Genomic DNA, 18,434 nt, shown 5'->3' with positions numbered 1-18,434 from the left:
ATAGAGAAATATTCATCCATAAAATAGAATTTTATGAGTCATTTCTAATTCTATCCATTTTAATATGAATCAATCGGCGGTGAAAAGGAATGGTCCTTCAGTAAAATAGAAGACCTGGAATGCTTTCCATTTTGAATGCTTTTTAAATCCACTATATTATCATCGTCAGTCATGGGGGGAAGTGACATCACATGTTGACAACGTGGCTGAGGCAACGAGGAGAGGGGGGGAGGAGGGGGGGAGAGAGAGAGAGAGAGAGAGAGAGAGAGAGAGAGAGAGAGAGAGAGAGAGAGAGAGAGAGAGCGGGAGGGAGGTAGGGAGAGAGAGAGAGAGGGAGGGAGGTAGAGAGAGAGTGGGAGAGAGAGGGAGGGAGGGAGGGAGGGAGAGGGGGTCCTGGTGGGAGTGTAAGGCATCAGATGAACCCCGGCTCAGTCTGTCCGCACGTTGAGAGCGGTTAGAGGAGCCGCGTCGCTGCAGCCCGGCACCAGCAGCCCGTCCACACGCATGTGGCTCCCCTCGCTGGACATCGGGCAGCCTCACCATGGCAACGGAGCTCTGAGACCCCGCTGCACCGCGCAGTAGTGCTCCGCACTCCGCTCCTACAGCAGCGCTTTGCAGCGAGAGAGAGCGGGAGAGAGCGGGAGCGAGAGGCAGAGAGCGGCAGAGACGGAGTGAGAGGCGGAGCCCTCGCAGAACGAGGCGGCGGAGCGTGGAGGCAGAGCGAGCGTGTGCGGTGGCGCGGCGTGTGTAGGTAGGAGGCTCTCGGTGCGCGCCACAGCGATGCCTGCTGGGCTCCTGGCTCCGTGCTCAGCTCGCCAGGCTTCCCCACGCAGCGGCGGACCCCCAGAAGCGGCGGCGGCGGCGGCGTGGGGATGTGGTGCCTCTGGTCTCTGTGCGTCGCGCTCCCGTGACCTCCTCCGCGCGTCTCCTCTCGCGTCGCTGACCCCGCCGGCCCCGCTGCCGTCCGCCCCCGGCCGCCACAGCGACTGACTGACTGGGGTTAGGGTGACGAACCAACGGAATCCCCCCGCCCCTCCCCCCTCTGACTCCTCGACCCCTCCCCCTCTCGCCCTCCCTCTCCGTGTCTTTCTCCGGTGTCCTGAGTTTGTTTTTCCATCACCTCCTCTGCTGAAGCTCTGACTCCTCTCTCTGGCCAGCTGTCCTCTCCCGCCGTTAAAACCTCCCAGCTGGTCTCTCTCTCCTCCGGGCTGGCGCTCGCTTCATGACCCGCCAGGAACCGGCGCCGCCTGCCTGCGTCCGCTCGCCGCCCGCGGCCTGAGCGCCGTCCGTCGTCTCCTTCCGTCGGCATGACGCTCCTCTGTGAGGACTGATGCCTCTCCTCCTTCCCCTCTCGCTCCCCCCCTCCCCTCCCCTCTCCTAGACCCCTGCCCTTTGACCCTCGTCCTCCTTTATTCATCTGGGCTCACGCCCTCCCTCGCTCCCCTCCCTCCCTCCCTCCCTCCCTCCCCCGCTCTCCTCCCCCTCCCTCCCCCAGAGCGCTCCTTACCCCAGCCTCTGCCTCTCCCTCCTCAGTCCGCCCTATGACCATGTCGCCATGTGTCTGCTGGCTCCAGCTCACCCTGGCCCTCCTCCTGACCCTCGCGCCGCCCAGCCGGGGGGAGAACTGCCCTGCCACCTGCCTGTGCCCGGACCCCCACACGGTGGACTGCAGCGCCCGGGGTCTCACCCGCCTCCCCGAAGGCATCCCGCTGGACGTGCGGCGGCTGCTGCTGTCCGACAACTGGATCCCGCGCATCCCCGCGGACTTCCTGGTGCTGTACTCCGACCTGGTGTACCTGGACATGCGGAACAACACGCTGTCGCACATCGAGGTGGGCACCCTGAGCACCTCGTCCCGCCTGGTGTTCCTCGACCTGGGCAGCAACAACCTGACGGAGATCCCCAAGGGCACCTTCGGCGAGTCCCGCTCCCTGATCAAGCTGCGCCTGGGGAACAACCCCTACCTGAGCGCGGTCAACGAGGACGCCTTCCTGGGCCTGACGTCCCTCCGGGAGCTGGAGCTGGAGCGCAACGCCCTGTCCACGCTGCACGTGGGCGCGCTGAGCCAGCTGCCCTCGCTGCGGCTGGTCCGGCTGGAGGGGAACCCATGGGTGTGCAACTGTAACTTTGCCAACCTGTTCGCCTGGCTGATGGACAACCGCCAGAAGCTGCCCAATGGTGAGTCTCTGCTCTTTACTGTGGGGTGGTGCTGGGTTTGTGAAGGTGTCCCTCAGGGAGTCAAACCCTAACCCTAACCCTAGCCCTCACCCTAGCCCCGCTCTGTACTGTGGGTGGTGCTGGGTTTGTGAAGGGGTCTCTCAGGGAATCAAACCCTAACCCTCACCCTAACCCTCACCCTAGCCCCGCTCTGTACTGTGGGTGGTGCTGGGTTTGTGAAGGGGTCTCTCAGGGAGTTGTTGAGATGTTTGTCGTTAAGGTGCTGACGGGGGCGTTAGGGTGTGCGTCTCCACAGGACACTCGAGGACTTTAGGCTGTGGACATTGGGGGTATGGAACCAAGGACCTTTAAGCGGGAAGTCCAACGTTTCAATGACTTAACTCCCCGGCATTACTAACAAATCGTGTGGCGGTACATTCTACATTATAAAGAGCTGTTCGTCTGTGGGAGGGCGGTGATTCTGTGCTTCCAGCGTGAGTAAACTGATCCACACAGTGCGCCGTTCAATTTGTTTTTGTCGCTCTGAAGGACAGGGAACCCCTTCCAGCCCCCCTGCTTCTCCTCCTCCTCTCTCCGTTCTAAATCTGTATCTGGCTTTTCTCCACCCCCATCTTTTACAGTGTGGGAACAACACACTGCATGAGAGAATAACAAGCAAGAATAAACAAGCGCTTTGTATTCTCCACGATGGAAAATGGTCTGATATTCAAACAGCCTTTGGGTTCATGTGCTGCTCAGTCTTCCCGCGGTTCTTCTACATTTGAAACAGTAGAGAAGGTTTTATATTCTCAACTATGGCCCTATCAAGTCTCAATGGAGATGTATCTCCCTCTCAGCAGATCAATAGAACAACCTGTACGTATTTGACCTTTATAATATAGTGGACACCTCGTTGTACACATGCGCACGCCTTCTACCTCTGGCACCGTAGTCACTGACAAGAGGTCAATGCATTTATCTCCATCGTGGGATACGCTTCGAAACCAGCGGTAATCAAATATAACAAGCCCAGACTCACGGGCTCCTGCGACTGAGAGTCTCTCTCTCTCTCTCGCTCTCTGCCTCCCTCTATGCACCCCTCTCTCTCTGCCTCGCTCCCTCACTGCCTCGCTCCCTCTCCCTCGACCCATCATGGCAGGTCTGGCATACACATTCAGCCCGCAGGGAGGAGTTAGGTAAGAGAATGGAGTGTTTTTGGGTCTATATTTATACGTGTGTGCGTGAAGAGTGTCTGTGGTGTGTGTCTGCCTGCAAAAGGTGTGGTTTCTCTGACATGTAGACTTCCCAGGGGAACTATATTATCCGTGAGGAAGTGTACTCTGGGTAGGAACTTAATAGTCGATTCCTATGAGGTCATTCTAGACAATATACTCCCTAACATACTGTGTGTTTTCTACGAGAACGTTGCACAGTGCACCAAATCTGCTCACATGGAGATTAATCAAATCTACATTTCAGGCCAGTAGTCATTACGCCATGGTCTATTTTTATCCCCCACTTGGAACATGTTTAGGAACCACTGTTGATAATATTTATATCTCCCTACTTCAGTGTTGAGAGGAAATCCCCAATGTTATTCCATGAAGAGTTAATACCCCCGGCTACCTCGTATTCATCAAGGCCACGTTTATTTGAAGGCGCTCTTATGAACAGACACTCAGTTCATATAAAACCAGAGGCGCCCCTTCTCAAGGTCATGGGCCGGTGTGTTATTGATAACAGCCGGGCCGCGGGCCGCGCGCCACACGCCGCGGGCTCGTCAGCGGCTACGTGCAGCAGGCTCGCCGGGGGGGGGGTGAAGTGAAGACGTAAACAGCCCTGCCGACCGAGCCATAGACGGTGCTGACTGGGACCATGGCTCTGTTTTGGAACGACAGACGGGATACCATGATGCTAAAGGCTAACGCTCTGCCACAAAGGTTAGCACCATGCTAAAGGCTAACAGCATGCTAAGAGTTAACCTGAAAATAATTTATGATTCAAAGCTGCAAAAGGGCAGGGAGAAACAAACCTCAAAGGGGATGGAGGTGATTCTGTGTCCATAGCTACAGCCAAGGTCATTCTTGGTGACATTGAACTGGTCATAAAACGAGGACATTAACCGTTTGCCCTTCATGTGTGCGTGCGATTGGAAACACCACAGCGCCACGTCTTGAGGTATGATTCACCAGGCCGCGTGACAGGATTACGCCCCTCGTCGCGTCCGTTTAATAGGTGATGGAGAGGGACTACATCACCATTGTCTCCCCCGGATACGGAGGGCATAATGGATGCTTCACACACGTGCATGCGTCAAAAGAGATCTAGTGGCTCATTCTCAATACAGAGACTAGATATGGGCAAAAGCACAAAGCGTACACAGACGTTAACACACAAGCCCTCTCCTTCCAACGCTGGATTCTGGGGCAATTTACAGCCTTGGTCAGACCAAAGAAAGGATGATGGCACGCCATGCAACCTCGGATACCTCTCCCACACCCTTCCTCTCCCACACGTGCACCTGCACACGTGCAAAAACCTCCAGCTCTGTCTGCCTCCGTGTGGCGTAATGAATCCTCTACGGCGCCGCCAAACAGACATCAAGCAGCCAATCAGAGGCCTGGGGACGCCGGCCCAGCTCCTGATTGGTCTGCCAAGCAGCGGTGCTCTCTATGTGGACTCAGAGTGGACCGGTAATGTGTGCTCCTCCTCGTATATGCCTCTATGATTCCAATCAGCGGCTTGTTTAGCTTTTTATGAACTGGAGAGAAGAGAGCCGTTGATACTGAAGACAAACCCCCACATATACCCCCCCCCCCCCCCCCCCCCCCCCGTACCCCCCTGTACTCCTCAGCCGCCCCTCCGCACCGACGACATCTGAATCCGAAAGACTGAGTTATTGGCGGAAGGTTCAGCATTAGGTTGGTTGGTTTTGTTAGTGTGTTTGTTGATGCTGGGCTTCCTTTTGTTATTGCCAATGGCTTCTCCATCACCGGTGTCTGAGGTGCATTAGAGATGTTAACAAGGCCGGCAGCAGGAAGCAGACAGAAGAGGGAATCGTTGTTCTTAACGGGGAGACGATGCAAATGAGATGGGTGAGAGGAGGGCAGAGCGATCGCTGCAGTCAGATGTGAAGCTCTCTGTCCAGAGACTTAAAAAACCACAATGTCATCTTCAATTTTTGTGAAGCCGTACCAAACTAGCTTCCTGGAATGAAGGCCTGTGGCGAAAAAACTACTAAAAATACTGTCAGAAAAACATGAACTCTGCATAACACTGGGGAGATGGTTTGATACATGGACGTGGTTGAGTGTATTATTAGAACTCCATAGTTTAGTGTAGAATAGAAGTAGGAGTAGATTTTGCGCCTGTATTTGCCTACCATTTCTAAGATAGTCACCTTAAAAACACAAAGTGGATTCATGTACAATTAGAATAGATCAATGGGTAATAACATGCATGCTTTGTAGAATTTAATGGCTAGCGCACAGAGTGGGACCTTCAAGCTCAACCATAATAATGTTGTAATAAAATAATTGCGTTACAACTACAATAAACCTGCCATAGAACAATACAATGACTGGAACCTGATTATTTTTAGGCCATTAATGGTATACATGTGTCCAAAGCAACCAGTTACTGCATTATAACTGCTAGGGCTAACATTGCTAGCAGCTCAAGTTAATATATGTTTCCTCTTGGGTATGTATAAAGCATCCTTCTATTGTTTAAAAGATTGTATTTCTCATCGTTTGATTATTGTCAGTTAGAGATGTTTGTCTTGACTTGAGTGTAGTTGGTGTCTAGTTTGGCATGCATCTAACTAGAAGTTTGACTTGTATGGACAAAAATAAATAGCATCACCCATTGGTTTACAAAGAATGGGGGTAGATTACTCTTCTACGTAGATTTGCCATTCTTTGCATCCAACCACGGAAACAACATAAACTATTGGCTTTGTTTTAGTACACTTCTAGCTAGGTGCAGGTTCTCCACTCACAAAATGCTTAGCCTGCACTAGAGAGTGCACTCAGCTTTATGATGCTTGTGAGAGGTGTGTGGCTAAAGAAGAATGATCAATACCAATATCCATGGAGAGTACAGGGACCTCTTTTCTATAGGGCTCCATTTTCTCTCACCAATTTCTTTTTTGAAGAGCGTAGCAATATCAGTGACATTTTGGGCCCTATCTTGCATCCGGCGCAATTTACTTTCTACACTACTTTCTACAATGTGTCGTTGCTAGTTTGCCACTGGCGCAGAGCGTTCTTTTCCCTCCACCGCCACACGCCTGTTAAGTAGGGAATGATCTTGCGGCCCAATGGGCGGCTCGGCGAAAGGAGGAGCCGTGTTGTGGTGCAAACGTTCCCTGGTGCTATTTTGCAGTTTCAGAAACAAACACTTTGCTTCTCTCATCTACCTAGCCACACATTCTTGGTAAATTATTTGGGAAAGAACAGCTGATACAGAGGTAATAAGTTGTACTTTTAAATCAATGCATCTGCAAACACCATACAGCAAACACATATTTTCTTGACACAGACATCGAGTACCAGTCCATAACTTTTAGGATTGATGAGTATTTGATTGTGAGAAAACATTGTTTTACCGCGAGTGAGTGTTAAAAAGAGTGAATGAATGTGGGCGCACGTGTGTGTATGTGTTAAAGAATTAATGAAAGCCGGTGCCGTGTGTGCGTCCATCTGTTTAAACGCACGCAAACTAAACATGTAACGCATAATACAGTCCATGGCAACGTATATTAACGGGGGGAGTGGGGGACACATGCATATTAGGAACACAAGTCGATAACGATAATGCATACAATACTGGTAAGAAACGATGTTTGTTAATGTATTGCGTGTATCATTAAATAGAACCACAGTTACCGCATATCATATGCGTGTTCACTTTGCCGAAATTTATTAGTATTTCTGAAGTTGTGGAAGAAAACGTTATTCCATGTGTGAATTAGGCCATATTATTTGGCCATAAACTGAGCCATTTGAAGTTTGAAATTCAGGTGGTCATGCATCAGTCGCATCGGAGACTGTCAAAATATCAACTCATTAGATTGAAATGCGCTCATGGCTCTTAAAGGGGATGGGAGATGGCACTGTCATTGGTTTGTTGGACGTTACGCCCAAACCACACCAACGGGTAATTAGGCTACTTCAGACCAACACTTTTTAGATTTGCGCCGGGCGTAAGCAAGGCCGGATTAACCATTAGGGCAACTGGGCACTTGCCCAGGGCCCGTGACATCAAAGGGGCCCTTTTTTTTTTTTTAAATGCAAACATACATCTACAGACACCACATAACACGACAAAACCCATATACGTGCGACAGACATGTAACATATACCAAAACATAAAGAATTATACGGGGACAAGGACAGATTACGAGAGGGTTTGGGGAGGTGTTTGTGAGAGGGAGAGAGTGAGTGGGTGTGTGTGTGTGTGTGTGTGTGTGTGTGTGTGTGTGTGTGTGTGTGTGTGTGTGTGTGTGTGTGTGTGTGTGTGTGTGTGTGTGTGTGTGTGTGTGTGTGTGTGTTGTAAGGTCCATTTGTTTAAATAAAATAATAAGGATATATAGTAGTGAAGTAATCAACATCAAATGTTGAATTGTGATACAATAAACATGATCTTGACTTTGAAATTACATGAAAGTGTAGCCAATGGTTTATTTTTACTAAAAACACACAAATTGCCTGCTTCATGGCTGGTGATAATTTCACATTTTTGCATTTTTAAAATGTTCTATGGTTTTAAGTTAAGGCCTACCTAGCTGTTTGCTGTCAAGACAATTGAAACAGTCAATAAGTACTCATCAAGCCACCAAGTTCTGATGATAGCGACTTTACGATTGTTTGGCGGCGGCGGGGGGGGGGGGGGGGCCTTGAGCCTTGTTGCCCAAGGCACAGAAAATTGTTAATCCGGCCCTGGGCGTAAGAGTTATTAATGCACCGGTAAAATAGCAACATCGCCATAGAACCGCCCACAAAGCTATTTGCGCTTGGCGCTTCTCACTTGCGTTTCAGACCGTTCAAATAGGGCCCTTACTAGGGCTGTCGCAATAATCGCAAAAATGAAATATCGCGATATTTAGAGCACACCGCGGTAGATAATGGGCCATCGCGGTCACCGCATATGACCTGGTGCGGGTTGCGCGTTCATGAAACTGACCGTGGAATTCTAGAATGAAACGTGCGTTGCCATGATACCCATCCATTAACGTTCATTCATTTAGTTAGTGATGTTGCTAGGTACGCGTCCTGCGTCGCTGACGCATTAAAATCTGAAAGGACGCACTAAACTCACTATCCATGCGTCCCGGGGACGCATCTCATTTTCCCCATGAAAAACGATACATTGTGAAAATTAAACAACTCGTGTTTAGTCACAGTAACTGGCCAAAGAAACCTTCTTGTGAGCAGACCGGACAAGCGCTGTTTCAACCCTCTGCGCATCTACTCGGCGCAGACGTGATCCCCTGTACAAAGTATCGCGACATGCTAATTTAGCCGCTACCAAAACAACTAGCTCGTCACCGCTGATTTCATTTCAACAATTAAAAATACGAACTTCATAGTAAATAAACCCACGTTTCCACTGCTTGATGCTGTGCTCATTCGTGTCGATTATGTTTTAACGTTTAGGGGACGTGCTGTAATGAAATAAATGAAACATAATCCGGTGGTGGTGATGAAAACTACATTGAACGGCAGCCGCCATATTGTTATGCCCAAACGGTGCCTGCGCATACATCGCGCTTCCAACAAAGCTCCGGTTACGGGTGTGTTTTGAATTTAAATGTGCATTATCTCGCTTAAACTGCATTTTAAAAAATTTTGCAATAATATCGCATACCGCGATATTGCGCCCCCTGTTTTCACCGCGGTGAAAATTCCTCAACCGTGACAGCCCTAGCCCTTACTCTTTCAACCCCATCAAAATCTTGATCTTAGGTGTACTTTAAAAACAACATGGCATTAAGAACTATTTTCAGCTCAAATATATCTTATACTCATCTAACAGTATTCATTAATCAATCACCTACACATTCTCCTCTAAAAGTCAATTTTAGAAGAGAATTGTAGCAGAAGAGGAATAATATTGTAATCAATAATAAACCCATTTGGGTTTTGAAAGTAAGCAGGATGCAGTCTGTACTCCAACCATCACCAATCAAATCCTAAATAGCAAGAGCAAAGCGACAATACATCTTCTGGTAGCTGTTTCATATTCTCTTCATCAGCTGTTCATGGATAGCAGAATCGTAACTATGACTCAGAGCTACTGATGTATTTAGCTTTACATGAGTGTGTGAGGAGCTAGTTTCAGCAAGCAATGGTATTTTCAGGCTCAGGCTCAGGAATGACATATTGTCATTTTGCAGACAAAGTTTACTTCGACTCTGATGGGTTGAGTGTCTAAAGTGGACCTTTGTGGTAGGCGCTCAAAGACATCATTCACAAACTGAAAACATGATCGATTATGGATGCCACAATGATTGCGTCAGAGAATCCACGCAAGTGATATTCCAGAGGTTGTCATGGTGATATATGGTGACGGTGACTAGAGGCACTTTGAAAGCTATATATTCTTGGGAGCATTTACTGGATATGTTTTAGTAATACATGAGTAAGAGAGGAAAGGAGCTGCAAACGGCGTTAACATTGTAAATAATGCACGTGAATGCAGAAACTAATCCATCCAGTTCTATTAAGTCCATAGAACATAAGTAGCCTGTATTAAATATGTAACATGCATAGCTTCAGTGCACTAAATATACAGTAGCCTATATCAAAATTAAGCATAAGGCAATTAATAGTTACGTAATCTTTGTAGCAATACTGATTTGCAGCCAAATCAAGGGTTCAACCGTTGTTTCTGGGAACTGAGAAGATTCCCGCGAATTTGGAATGATACGGCAAACATAGAAATCCTACTTTCTGGATTAGCTCCCAGAAGGGTAAATAGCATGATGATGACATGAGCTTTCCCTGTGTTGGTGTAATTCCTCTTCATTGCCAGTAGTTGGCATTATTCTCATAAATTGTATAACACCTTTAACAAAGGGAAGACTTTGTCGGTAGACTGCGTCGGGGATGGAGGGGAAATATCCCTTATTAACAAACATGATGCGGTAAGCTTCACCGTTATTGATTTGGCTTCAAGAACATGGCGGGCTCACACAGCCGTATCATTTAATTAACTTAATGACTGGCCTCTGGGGGGGGGGGTATATCATGGACTATTCTGGGAATACTGTATTACAAGTGATTATGCATTAACAGATGTCTGCTCATTAGGGAAGTAAGCTTTGATAAGCTTCTTAATTTGGAACAACACAAGAAAAGAGAAAACACATGACATGTGATTACCCACATACCTGGCGTGTGGTGAGCGTTCTGGCGCAGATTGGCTGCCGTGCATCACCCCAGTGGGTGCTACACACTGGTGGTGGTTAGTGAGGTTCCCCCTTCCCTGTAAAAGCGTCTTTGAGTGTCTAGAAAAGCGCTATATATATTCAACCCATTATTATTATTATACCACCGTGCAGCTCATTTTCAAAATTAGTCTAGACTTGGAAAGGTCATAAGGGCAAGACAAAACGCCGCCGTACCTGGAGCCACGTAAACATGTTACAGGGGCAGAACAACAGACATTTATTCTGGTTTATTTTGGTAATTGTCTTGAGGTTGCCCGCCGAGCAGAACAGCTGGGGTTCGTGTGTGAAACACCGTATTCCCATTCCATTCTCACATCTGATTTCCCTGGGGGCTCATGAGTTGACAGCACCGCACACATTTGTGTGAACAACTTTGATTACTGTACGCCTGCACGCTGCCTGGTGGGTTCTGAACCCTAAAACCTATTATTCTCGGATAACGCAAAAGCACCCGTCCCTGGGGGGCCAGACCAATGACGTTCTTTTGGAGATCTGGGGCGTCCGGTGAAGAGGCGTCCAGATGGCGGTGTTACAGTGATCATACAGCAGAGGTAAAGCAAACTAAATCCCCAATACGTAATTAGACCTATAATGCAGAGCCAAATGTAATCATCTCTTGCAAAGAGCTACACCAGAACCCCGTGTGATGGACCCATCATCGTTTGTGTCTGCGTGATGAACACCTGTTTTTATGCTTCCTCTGCTCTGCTCCTAAATATTTGAATGTGGTGATGAGTGTAAACATGATCCCCGCTGTCTCCGGTGCTCTTAGGTTAAGCATGGACAAAGACCATCCATAATTCAGCACAACACCTTTCCATAGCTCATCTAACCCGGCTCAAGGTAATCCGACCCAGTCCGACTGCTCTGAGGTTGGGGGCTTTATGTTGGCTGAACACTAGTCAGGGCCGTGCTGCTCCCCTATAGAGCAGAGCCTGCAGCTGGGTCAGTCTGTTCCCCTACACAGGGCTCTGGTTTCCAGGTGACACCTGTTAGCCACACTGCGCTGGCAGTTCCGCGGCTGCCAATGGGATCCGCCGGGGCCACTGCACCCCCGACGCAGTCGCTCCCGTCTCTGACACCCGTAGCCGATGCGAAGGGAGGAAAAATATCTGCTCCAATTTACAAGTTCCTCTTTTACCCTGGCCTGGTTTAATGGTTATTTAAAGTTGGGGAGTGAGAGGGTGATGGCAGGGGAACAGAGAGTGGCAAACGGTGGACCAAACCCACCGGATAACAACTGAATGACAGACCAGCAGGACCGCAGGCGAGGCTTCATCTCACGTCCGAAATAGAACAGGGGTGCAATCGTTGTTTCAATAAAGAGCCACTTCACAACCTTTTACGGGAGGAAATTGGCTTCTTTGTGAGTGCAAATTAGGTTCTCCATCCAGCTGAGGCCACAGACCGGTGCCTTGACAAAGCTCCCCTCTATCGACCCTTTTATATTTCTATGGGGACAGAAAGGAAATGCAGATGTTTCTCCACAGAAGACCACCAGCTGAGTCAGGTCACCCCTTATTAAAATCCTCTTCTGATTGTGTGACTGTCTACGGTCGCATGGATGCAACCTCACGTCTGGCTTCTTGTGATTTTCCAGATAAGCCACCTCGGGTGCGCCTGTGCAACGATGATGTCACCAAGTCTCCATGCGGGAGGAAATCCCTGCTGAATAATTCCTCATCCCCCCCACCCCCACACACGCGCGCACACACTCACGCTGTCGCATGAACACTATCACATTGTGCAGTCACACGTTCCTCCTCCTATGCCTGCAGCTCCTGCTTGCATTCGATGCATCAGACTAACCCAGACTCTCCCTGATTGTGAGTAAATGATCCTGCCGTCTCTCTCTCTTTGTGACCGCGTTCCATTCGGCACGGCTCCTTCCTCTCCGTTGAGTAGGCCTAGGACGGCCCCTCGCGTGGCATAACCCATCCCGGGCAATACTGCCGGAAAAGCACTTTTGTCTAACTTGCCGTCACTCCCCTGAATTCCCCATTCACAAGGACTGACGAGAGAGAAGTGTCAGGACCGCTCCATAAACAGGGGAACTCATACCCTTCAAGACTGGGCCATAGACAGGGGAACTCATACCCTTCAAGACCAGGCCATAAACGGGGGTACTCGTACCCTTCAAGCGCTAACATGATGCCACGCTGTGTGTGTGCGTGTGTTACCAAGAACGGCGGAGACGGGGGAGGTTGCCAGGGATCAATCTACTCGTCAATCAGGAGGGACAGCCAGTGCGTAGTGTCAAAGGGGCGGTGTGGAAAAGAAAAACTGTCCGATATCAGTCCGTCACACTCGGCCAGACGGATCAATCACAGTCCGGGAGACAGGGCCGTAGCGTTGCCACGGGGATTGGCTCTCCCTCGTGGCTGCACGGCTTCCTGATTGTCATCCATCAGCTCGTCTTGGAGCCACGGGGCGGGGGGATGGAACCCCTGTACCGTGCGGAGGGATGTGATCAAGCAGAAATTATTTCTTTCAGTCCAAGATTTTAAGGAACTCACTCAGTCTTCATTTCTATGTTGTGCTAAGCAATGCTAAAAAAATAGTGACTTGCCACGAGTACAGTTTATTTTATTGATGCAAGTTGCTATCTAATGTATTATTTTTATTTATTATAAATTGCTTATTCAATCATGGCAAACCAACATTGGTGCTTTTGGCAGAAAATATCCATTGTTATTGTCGGAATAATCCTCATAATATCATTGAACACAGTCCCATTTAACGGGTGTAGCTAGTTAAGGCAAAACCAAAATTGTATTACCATTTCTTGCAATAAAGAAATGGTTAAATGACAGGAGTGGTTCCTGACACAGCTAATATTGAGTAACAGAGTATTGGCCGTGTGGTTTGACGCCCAGTTAAAAGGTACATTGTTTCCTCTTGAATGTCCACAGCCTCACCTCGAGGCATCCTTGAGCACGATGCCCATCTCGCCTTTCCCCTACCTATGTGGAACGATACAGATGTGGATCCACTGGAAGCTGCCTTGGAAAGCCTCTGCTAAATAACTGAATAGCAAGCAATACTACTTTGAGCTTGATGAATGCCTCGGGACGAATGGCTCCAGAAGGGGCTGTATATTCACAGAGCAAACTCTGGTTCCTAACGCTATTTATCACCTAACTGCGACAGGTAAGGGGCCAACGAGGGTACAACTCTCCAAGGTGGAATGCAACTTGGCTGTTTGTACAGAGGGATCATAAATAGTGTCCATCCGTCTCGGACACAGTCCTGCAGCCTCTGCTCACTAAGTGGTGTGTTTAATTACCGCCGAGTTGTTGTTTTATAGTACGATATTGAGAAGCCTGTGTAGGTTTTGTAAAAAATGACGAAATGGCAGTTCAATTCATCCCCATGACACCTTTATTCCATCAAGCTGTATCTATGGAGGTTGATAGAGAGCAGTGTCGGCGGGTGGGTGACGGATTTACTATATATCCGACGCTCGTCGTCGATAGTGACTTGCAGTAAATAATGTTGATGCATGCAATTGATGAGGAGGTAGGGGGGCAACACATCTTCCTCGGTATGCTTACTGGTAAAAGGCTGCCCATGTTGAGATTGGAACTGAAAATGTTGCCGCTTGGGGTCAAAAACCCTGACCCACTGGACCATGATGTGAGCTTTAACGGTTATACGTCGGCGCTCCAGATTGGACCCAGGGTCAGCTCCTCCTTATTGTACATCAATAACGACAACCACAGCCTGCAACCTTTAGAGCCCAGCAAAGGTCATCGTCACGACAAAACACGGACTGATGCTCACGTCCGCCATGGCTGTCAGTCAAGGTACATTTTATAAGGAAGCATACAAATTGAAATGAGTTTGTTTATGAGTCTTATGAGGCTGAATCTGGGAAATCAAACACAAGCCCACAGACCAAAACAAGCTTAATTAATCATCATGATCCTATCTCTAACTCCTGAGGGAGATAACAAACTAATCATATTTCAAATTGTGCTGCTTTGTTTAGTTCCAGTAAATCCCTAGTATCTGGTAAATGATGGAGCACATTTGCATTGGGTTGATCACAAGCTTAAACCCTGTTGAGTTCTGAAAGTGTGTTCAGATGTGCTGACTATAGAGCAAAGATAGGAAGGATATTCTGCTGCTGCATTTTCTGTCTTCCACCTTCTCTCTCTGTCTCTCTCTCCCTCTCTTCTCTCACTGGCTGTCTCACTTACTCTCTCCCTCTTTCTCACCCACTTTCTCTCACTTGCCTGTTTGTGTGAATGTGTATGAGCCGTTTCTATGGAACGTTTCCACCCACACTGACAAGGGAATCAGGTGTTTTTTTTCCTTCATTTTTCTGTGAAGAGAGTGTGAGAAAAATGTGTTGGACACCAGAGATAGATAGCCTTGAATATCTATGGTGATTTGTTTTTGTTATTTTAAAGAATGTAAAATTGATGACTTGACTTTTCCATCAGAAGGGAATTGTCATGTCATGATTGGGTTTCTTGAGAACATACACATAGCACCTTTCACTAAACGTATTACTAATAATAACTTCATGTTACTTAACCATTGCTTCTCCTGCCACTGTATGGCCGTTGGCAACTAATGCAATAGGTGCTTGCATTTGGGGAATCGTTCCTTGCAATTTAGAGTGGTTAGCAATATCGGCTTTTGAGACAGACTGTGAAGACTGCCTTCATACATAAAAATCCAAATTTGAAATCCAAATTGAACCATATTTTAATCCTATCAAAATATTCCATTTAAATGTAAGTTCTTGTATGAATTGGATGGAGGGTTATAGTTGCACGTACTTGGTGAATCCTTTTTCTGTAGAAGCCATGCTGATATTCATCATCATTTAACCCAGGAGCCATCAGCCCATTGACCAAACAGACCCTTGTTATTCGAAGGCTCAACATCCACGACATTCCCTGCCCTTGATCCCTAGTATCCATGAAAATCTATAACTTGCTTTGGGATAATAAGAAGTGCCCTTGAGATCTAATGAGCCAGTGTCACTGTGCTTTTATTTTGAAGGATGTCAGTAAGGCCTGCACTCAGGAAGAGCCAAAACGTCCAGGGAAACCAGACCGGCTGATTTATTGTGCTTTCATCAATTGCCTAATGCATCCAGTCAAGGTGCCCCTGTGGGGCCCATGTCTTTAGGAATATATCGGTTGTTGTTTGGAGCATTTTACATCTGCAACTTGTATTTAACCTCAGTTTCAGACGGGACAAGGTATACCAAGGAAACAAAATTCCTCAAAATCCGCAAATTTTAATTGATAGCAATTTAGTTACGGAAGATGAAACAATGACACATTGTGTTGAAGTTTGTTGAAACAAATTTTGGAAATAGTTAATGGATGTCAAGGAAGTACAACACAACACAACCTTCTCATAGTATAGACAAATCCATTACTCATCAACTATCCAACCCACAATAGCTATAATGCATCTCAACTGGTAGAGATTGCACTGCCAGTAATGTCAGAATCTCTGGATAAAGATATGGCATACTTAGACTGGCTCCTGAGATCCTCTGACCCTTCCCATCCTGTGACCCTGCAGGTGTGGAAGGCATGGAGTGCTCCCTCCCCATGGATGGCCGGCGCGTCTCCCTGACGCAGCTCTCCAACGACAGCTTCAGGGAGTGCCAGGTCACCCTCACCCTGACCGACCTCCTCATCATCATCTTCTCGGGGATCTCCGTGTCAGTGGTGGCCATAATGACCAGCTTCTTCCTGGCCTCCACGGTGCACTGCTTCCAGCGCTGGAGCAAGGGAAGCAAGGGGGACGAGGAGGAGAGCGAGGAGTAAGACCAGGAGACTCTCTCTGAGCTCTGACCCGGCCAGGACTGGCTTTGAGAGGGTGACTCAGACAGGGGGCTGGGATACAGCCACTGTCCCCCCCCCCCTTGTGGAGGTTGGGGCGGTTGGGGAGGTTGGGGCGCTTTGAAAACATAGAAAAACTGACCACAACGAAAAGACAAATGGCATTCCCAAGAAACGTGTGCAAGTCCCGAGACTTGAGTTCAAACGTGACACATGCACACAGTAATGGAGTTCATAATATGGTCTGCCAGAACCCATAGGCCGGCCTACAGACTAGCTCTTGGACAGAAGCAGCAGTATACACGATGAGCATGTTTGTGAGTACAGAAAGCACCAACTATAAAACCAAGCTACAGTGATGTGGAGGAGTTCTAGACGAGCCAATAGTTCACCAACATCGAGTCAAAATAATCATCCACTCTCAGATTCTGAAATGTTCAAAGTGGATCTCACTCAAGTGCGACTGTCGAATGACCGGAGTTGCTCAGGTCCTTGGATGTCTTTAGGGCTTCACAAAAATAGAATTAAGTAATCTTGTATATGACAGAAAGTTTGATATTCTAAAAAAAAAAGGATGTGATATTAACCAACGTCCACAGCATTAGACTGCCTAAACATGTTGATCCGGCACAGCAGATCGTTTTCAATGTCTGGACAGCCTCATTCAATCGCATTCAGAAATGGAAAACCACTTGCTTGAACTGGTTTAGACCGTTGAGAGTTAGGGAAAATAATAACCATGAAATGAGTAGTAACATTTTGTGTGTCTGGTATTCAGATAGGGTATTCACATTAAAAGTATATTTGTCCTATATTCAAACATTTGTACACCAAATAAAACAATGTAGACACCAAATGAAACCTATAAGATATACACATCTAAAACTTCCAGAGGACATGTGTTCCTTAGATTGATAACTGTGATCGGTGTTAAACTATATTCATTCACCATCTATTCTTGTGATTAATATAGAAAACCTAGTATTGGCATGAAGTCCATGCAGAACCAATGTGGCAAACAATGCACTTTATGTGTTGAAAGTGGAACTTGGTCACAGCACGCCCCTAATTACTGTGTGGCCAAAGGCAAAGTCTGAAGGAGAGTTATTGTGTTCATGAGGAAGCATGTTGTACATCATACTGGAGACGAGCAAAATCACATGTTTGTGATTGGGCTGAGAAGAGTTATGTTCTCCCAATATCTGATATTGTAGCTGACATTACCAATACAGATGTTTTATTAGAGCTCAGATATGGCGTTTATTTTGATTATCTTTTTGTTTTCTTCCAGAACAGATATCTTATAAACAAAATTTAGAAATAAACAAAAAACAACATAAAAAGTATTGGGTTTGTGGCAAGATTATTTTTAAAACAGATCTTCCAATGCCTTGCAGAGTCTGTCATTCTCTGCTTGAAACTCCCGTTTGTTGCCTCTAGAATCATTAACATTCACAATGATTTTATATTTAAGTATGCCAGCAGGCCCAGCACACCACGATGAATGCATTTTTTTCACCCCTTATTCATAAATCTTTCTTGCATGTTCGGGAAATGCTTCATTATCATTTGGAAAGCATAAAACTGGATGCCCTGATTTCTTTTTCTCTCCCCTGCTTCTCAAAGAACCGCTATATTGCTGTGGTTCATGCCGTTATTGTGAGGCATGAATAATTCAGCCAATGTGAGATATGGAGCAGAAGGAATGTCAAGCCCCTTAATACAAGCAGGCCTGGGCACCGAGCAGGGGCAGCTGGGGGATGTAGTTCACTGTTGCAGGCCTGGGCACCGAGCAGGGGCAGCTGGGGGATGTAGTTCACTGTTGTAGGCCTGGGCACCGAGCAGGGGCAGCTGGGGGATGTAGTTCACTGTTGCAGGCCTGGGCACCGAGCAGGGGCAGCTGGGGGATGTAGTTCACTGTTGTAGTCATTTCTTCAAAAAACACGTACAAAAACCCAATATTTCTGTTTCATTGCAGTTCTCATAAAATAGTATGTCCATCATCATGC

At 47.5% G+C, this 18,434-nt stretch overlaps 1 protein-coding gene across 1 annotated transcript; it reads left to right on the top strand.

Moving 5' to 3' along the window:
* The first annotated feature begins 373 nt into the window (after positions 1-373).
* lrrc38b (leucine rich repeat containing 38b) lies at positions 374-17,768 on the top strand. The gene is made up of 2 exons (XM_060070465.1): positions 374-2,178; positions 16,163-17,768. The coding sequence occupies exons 1-2, from the start codon at positions 1,542-1,544 to the stop codon at positions 16,408-16,410; spliced, it is 885 nt and encodes a 294-aa protein (XP_059926448.1). The 5' UTR covers positions 374-1,541; the 3' UTR covers positions 16,411-17,768.
* Positions 17,769-18,434: the final 666 nt, after the last annotated feature.

Source organism: Gadus macrocephalus, chromosome 13 (assembly GCF_031168955.1).
Source record: "Gadus macrocephalus chromosome 13, ASM3116895v1".
NCBI classification, from domain to species: domain Eukaryota; kingdom Metazoa; phylum Chordata; class Actinopteri; order Gadiformes; family Gadidae; genus Gadus; species Gadus macrocephalus.
Note: the sequence above shows the minus strand (reverse complement) of the source record. Positions and strands in the feature narration are given on the sequence as shown.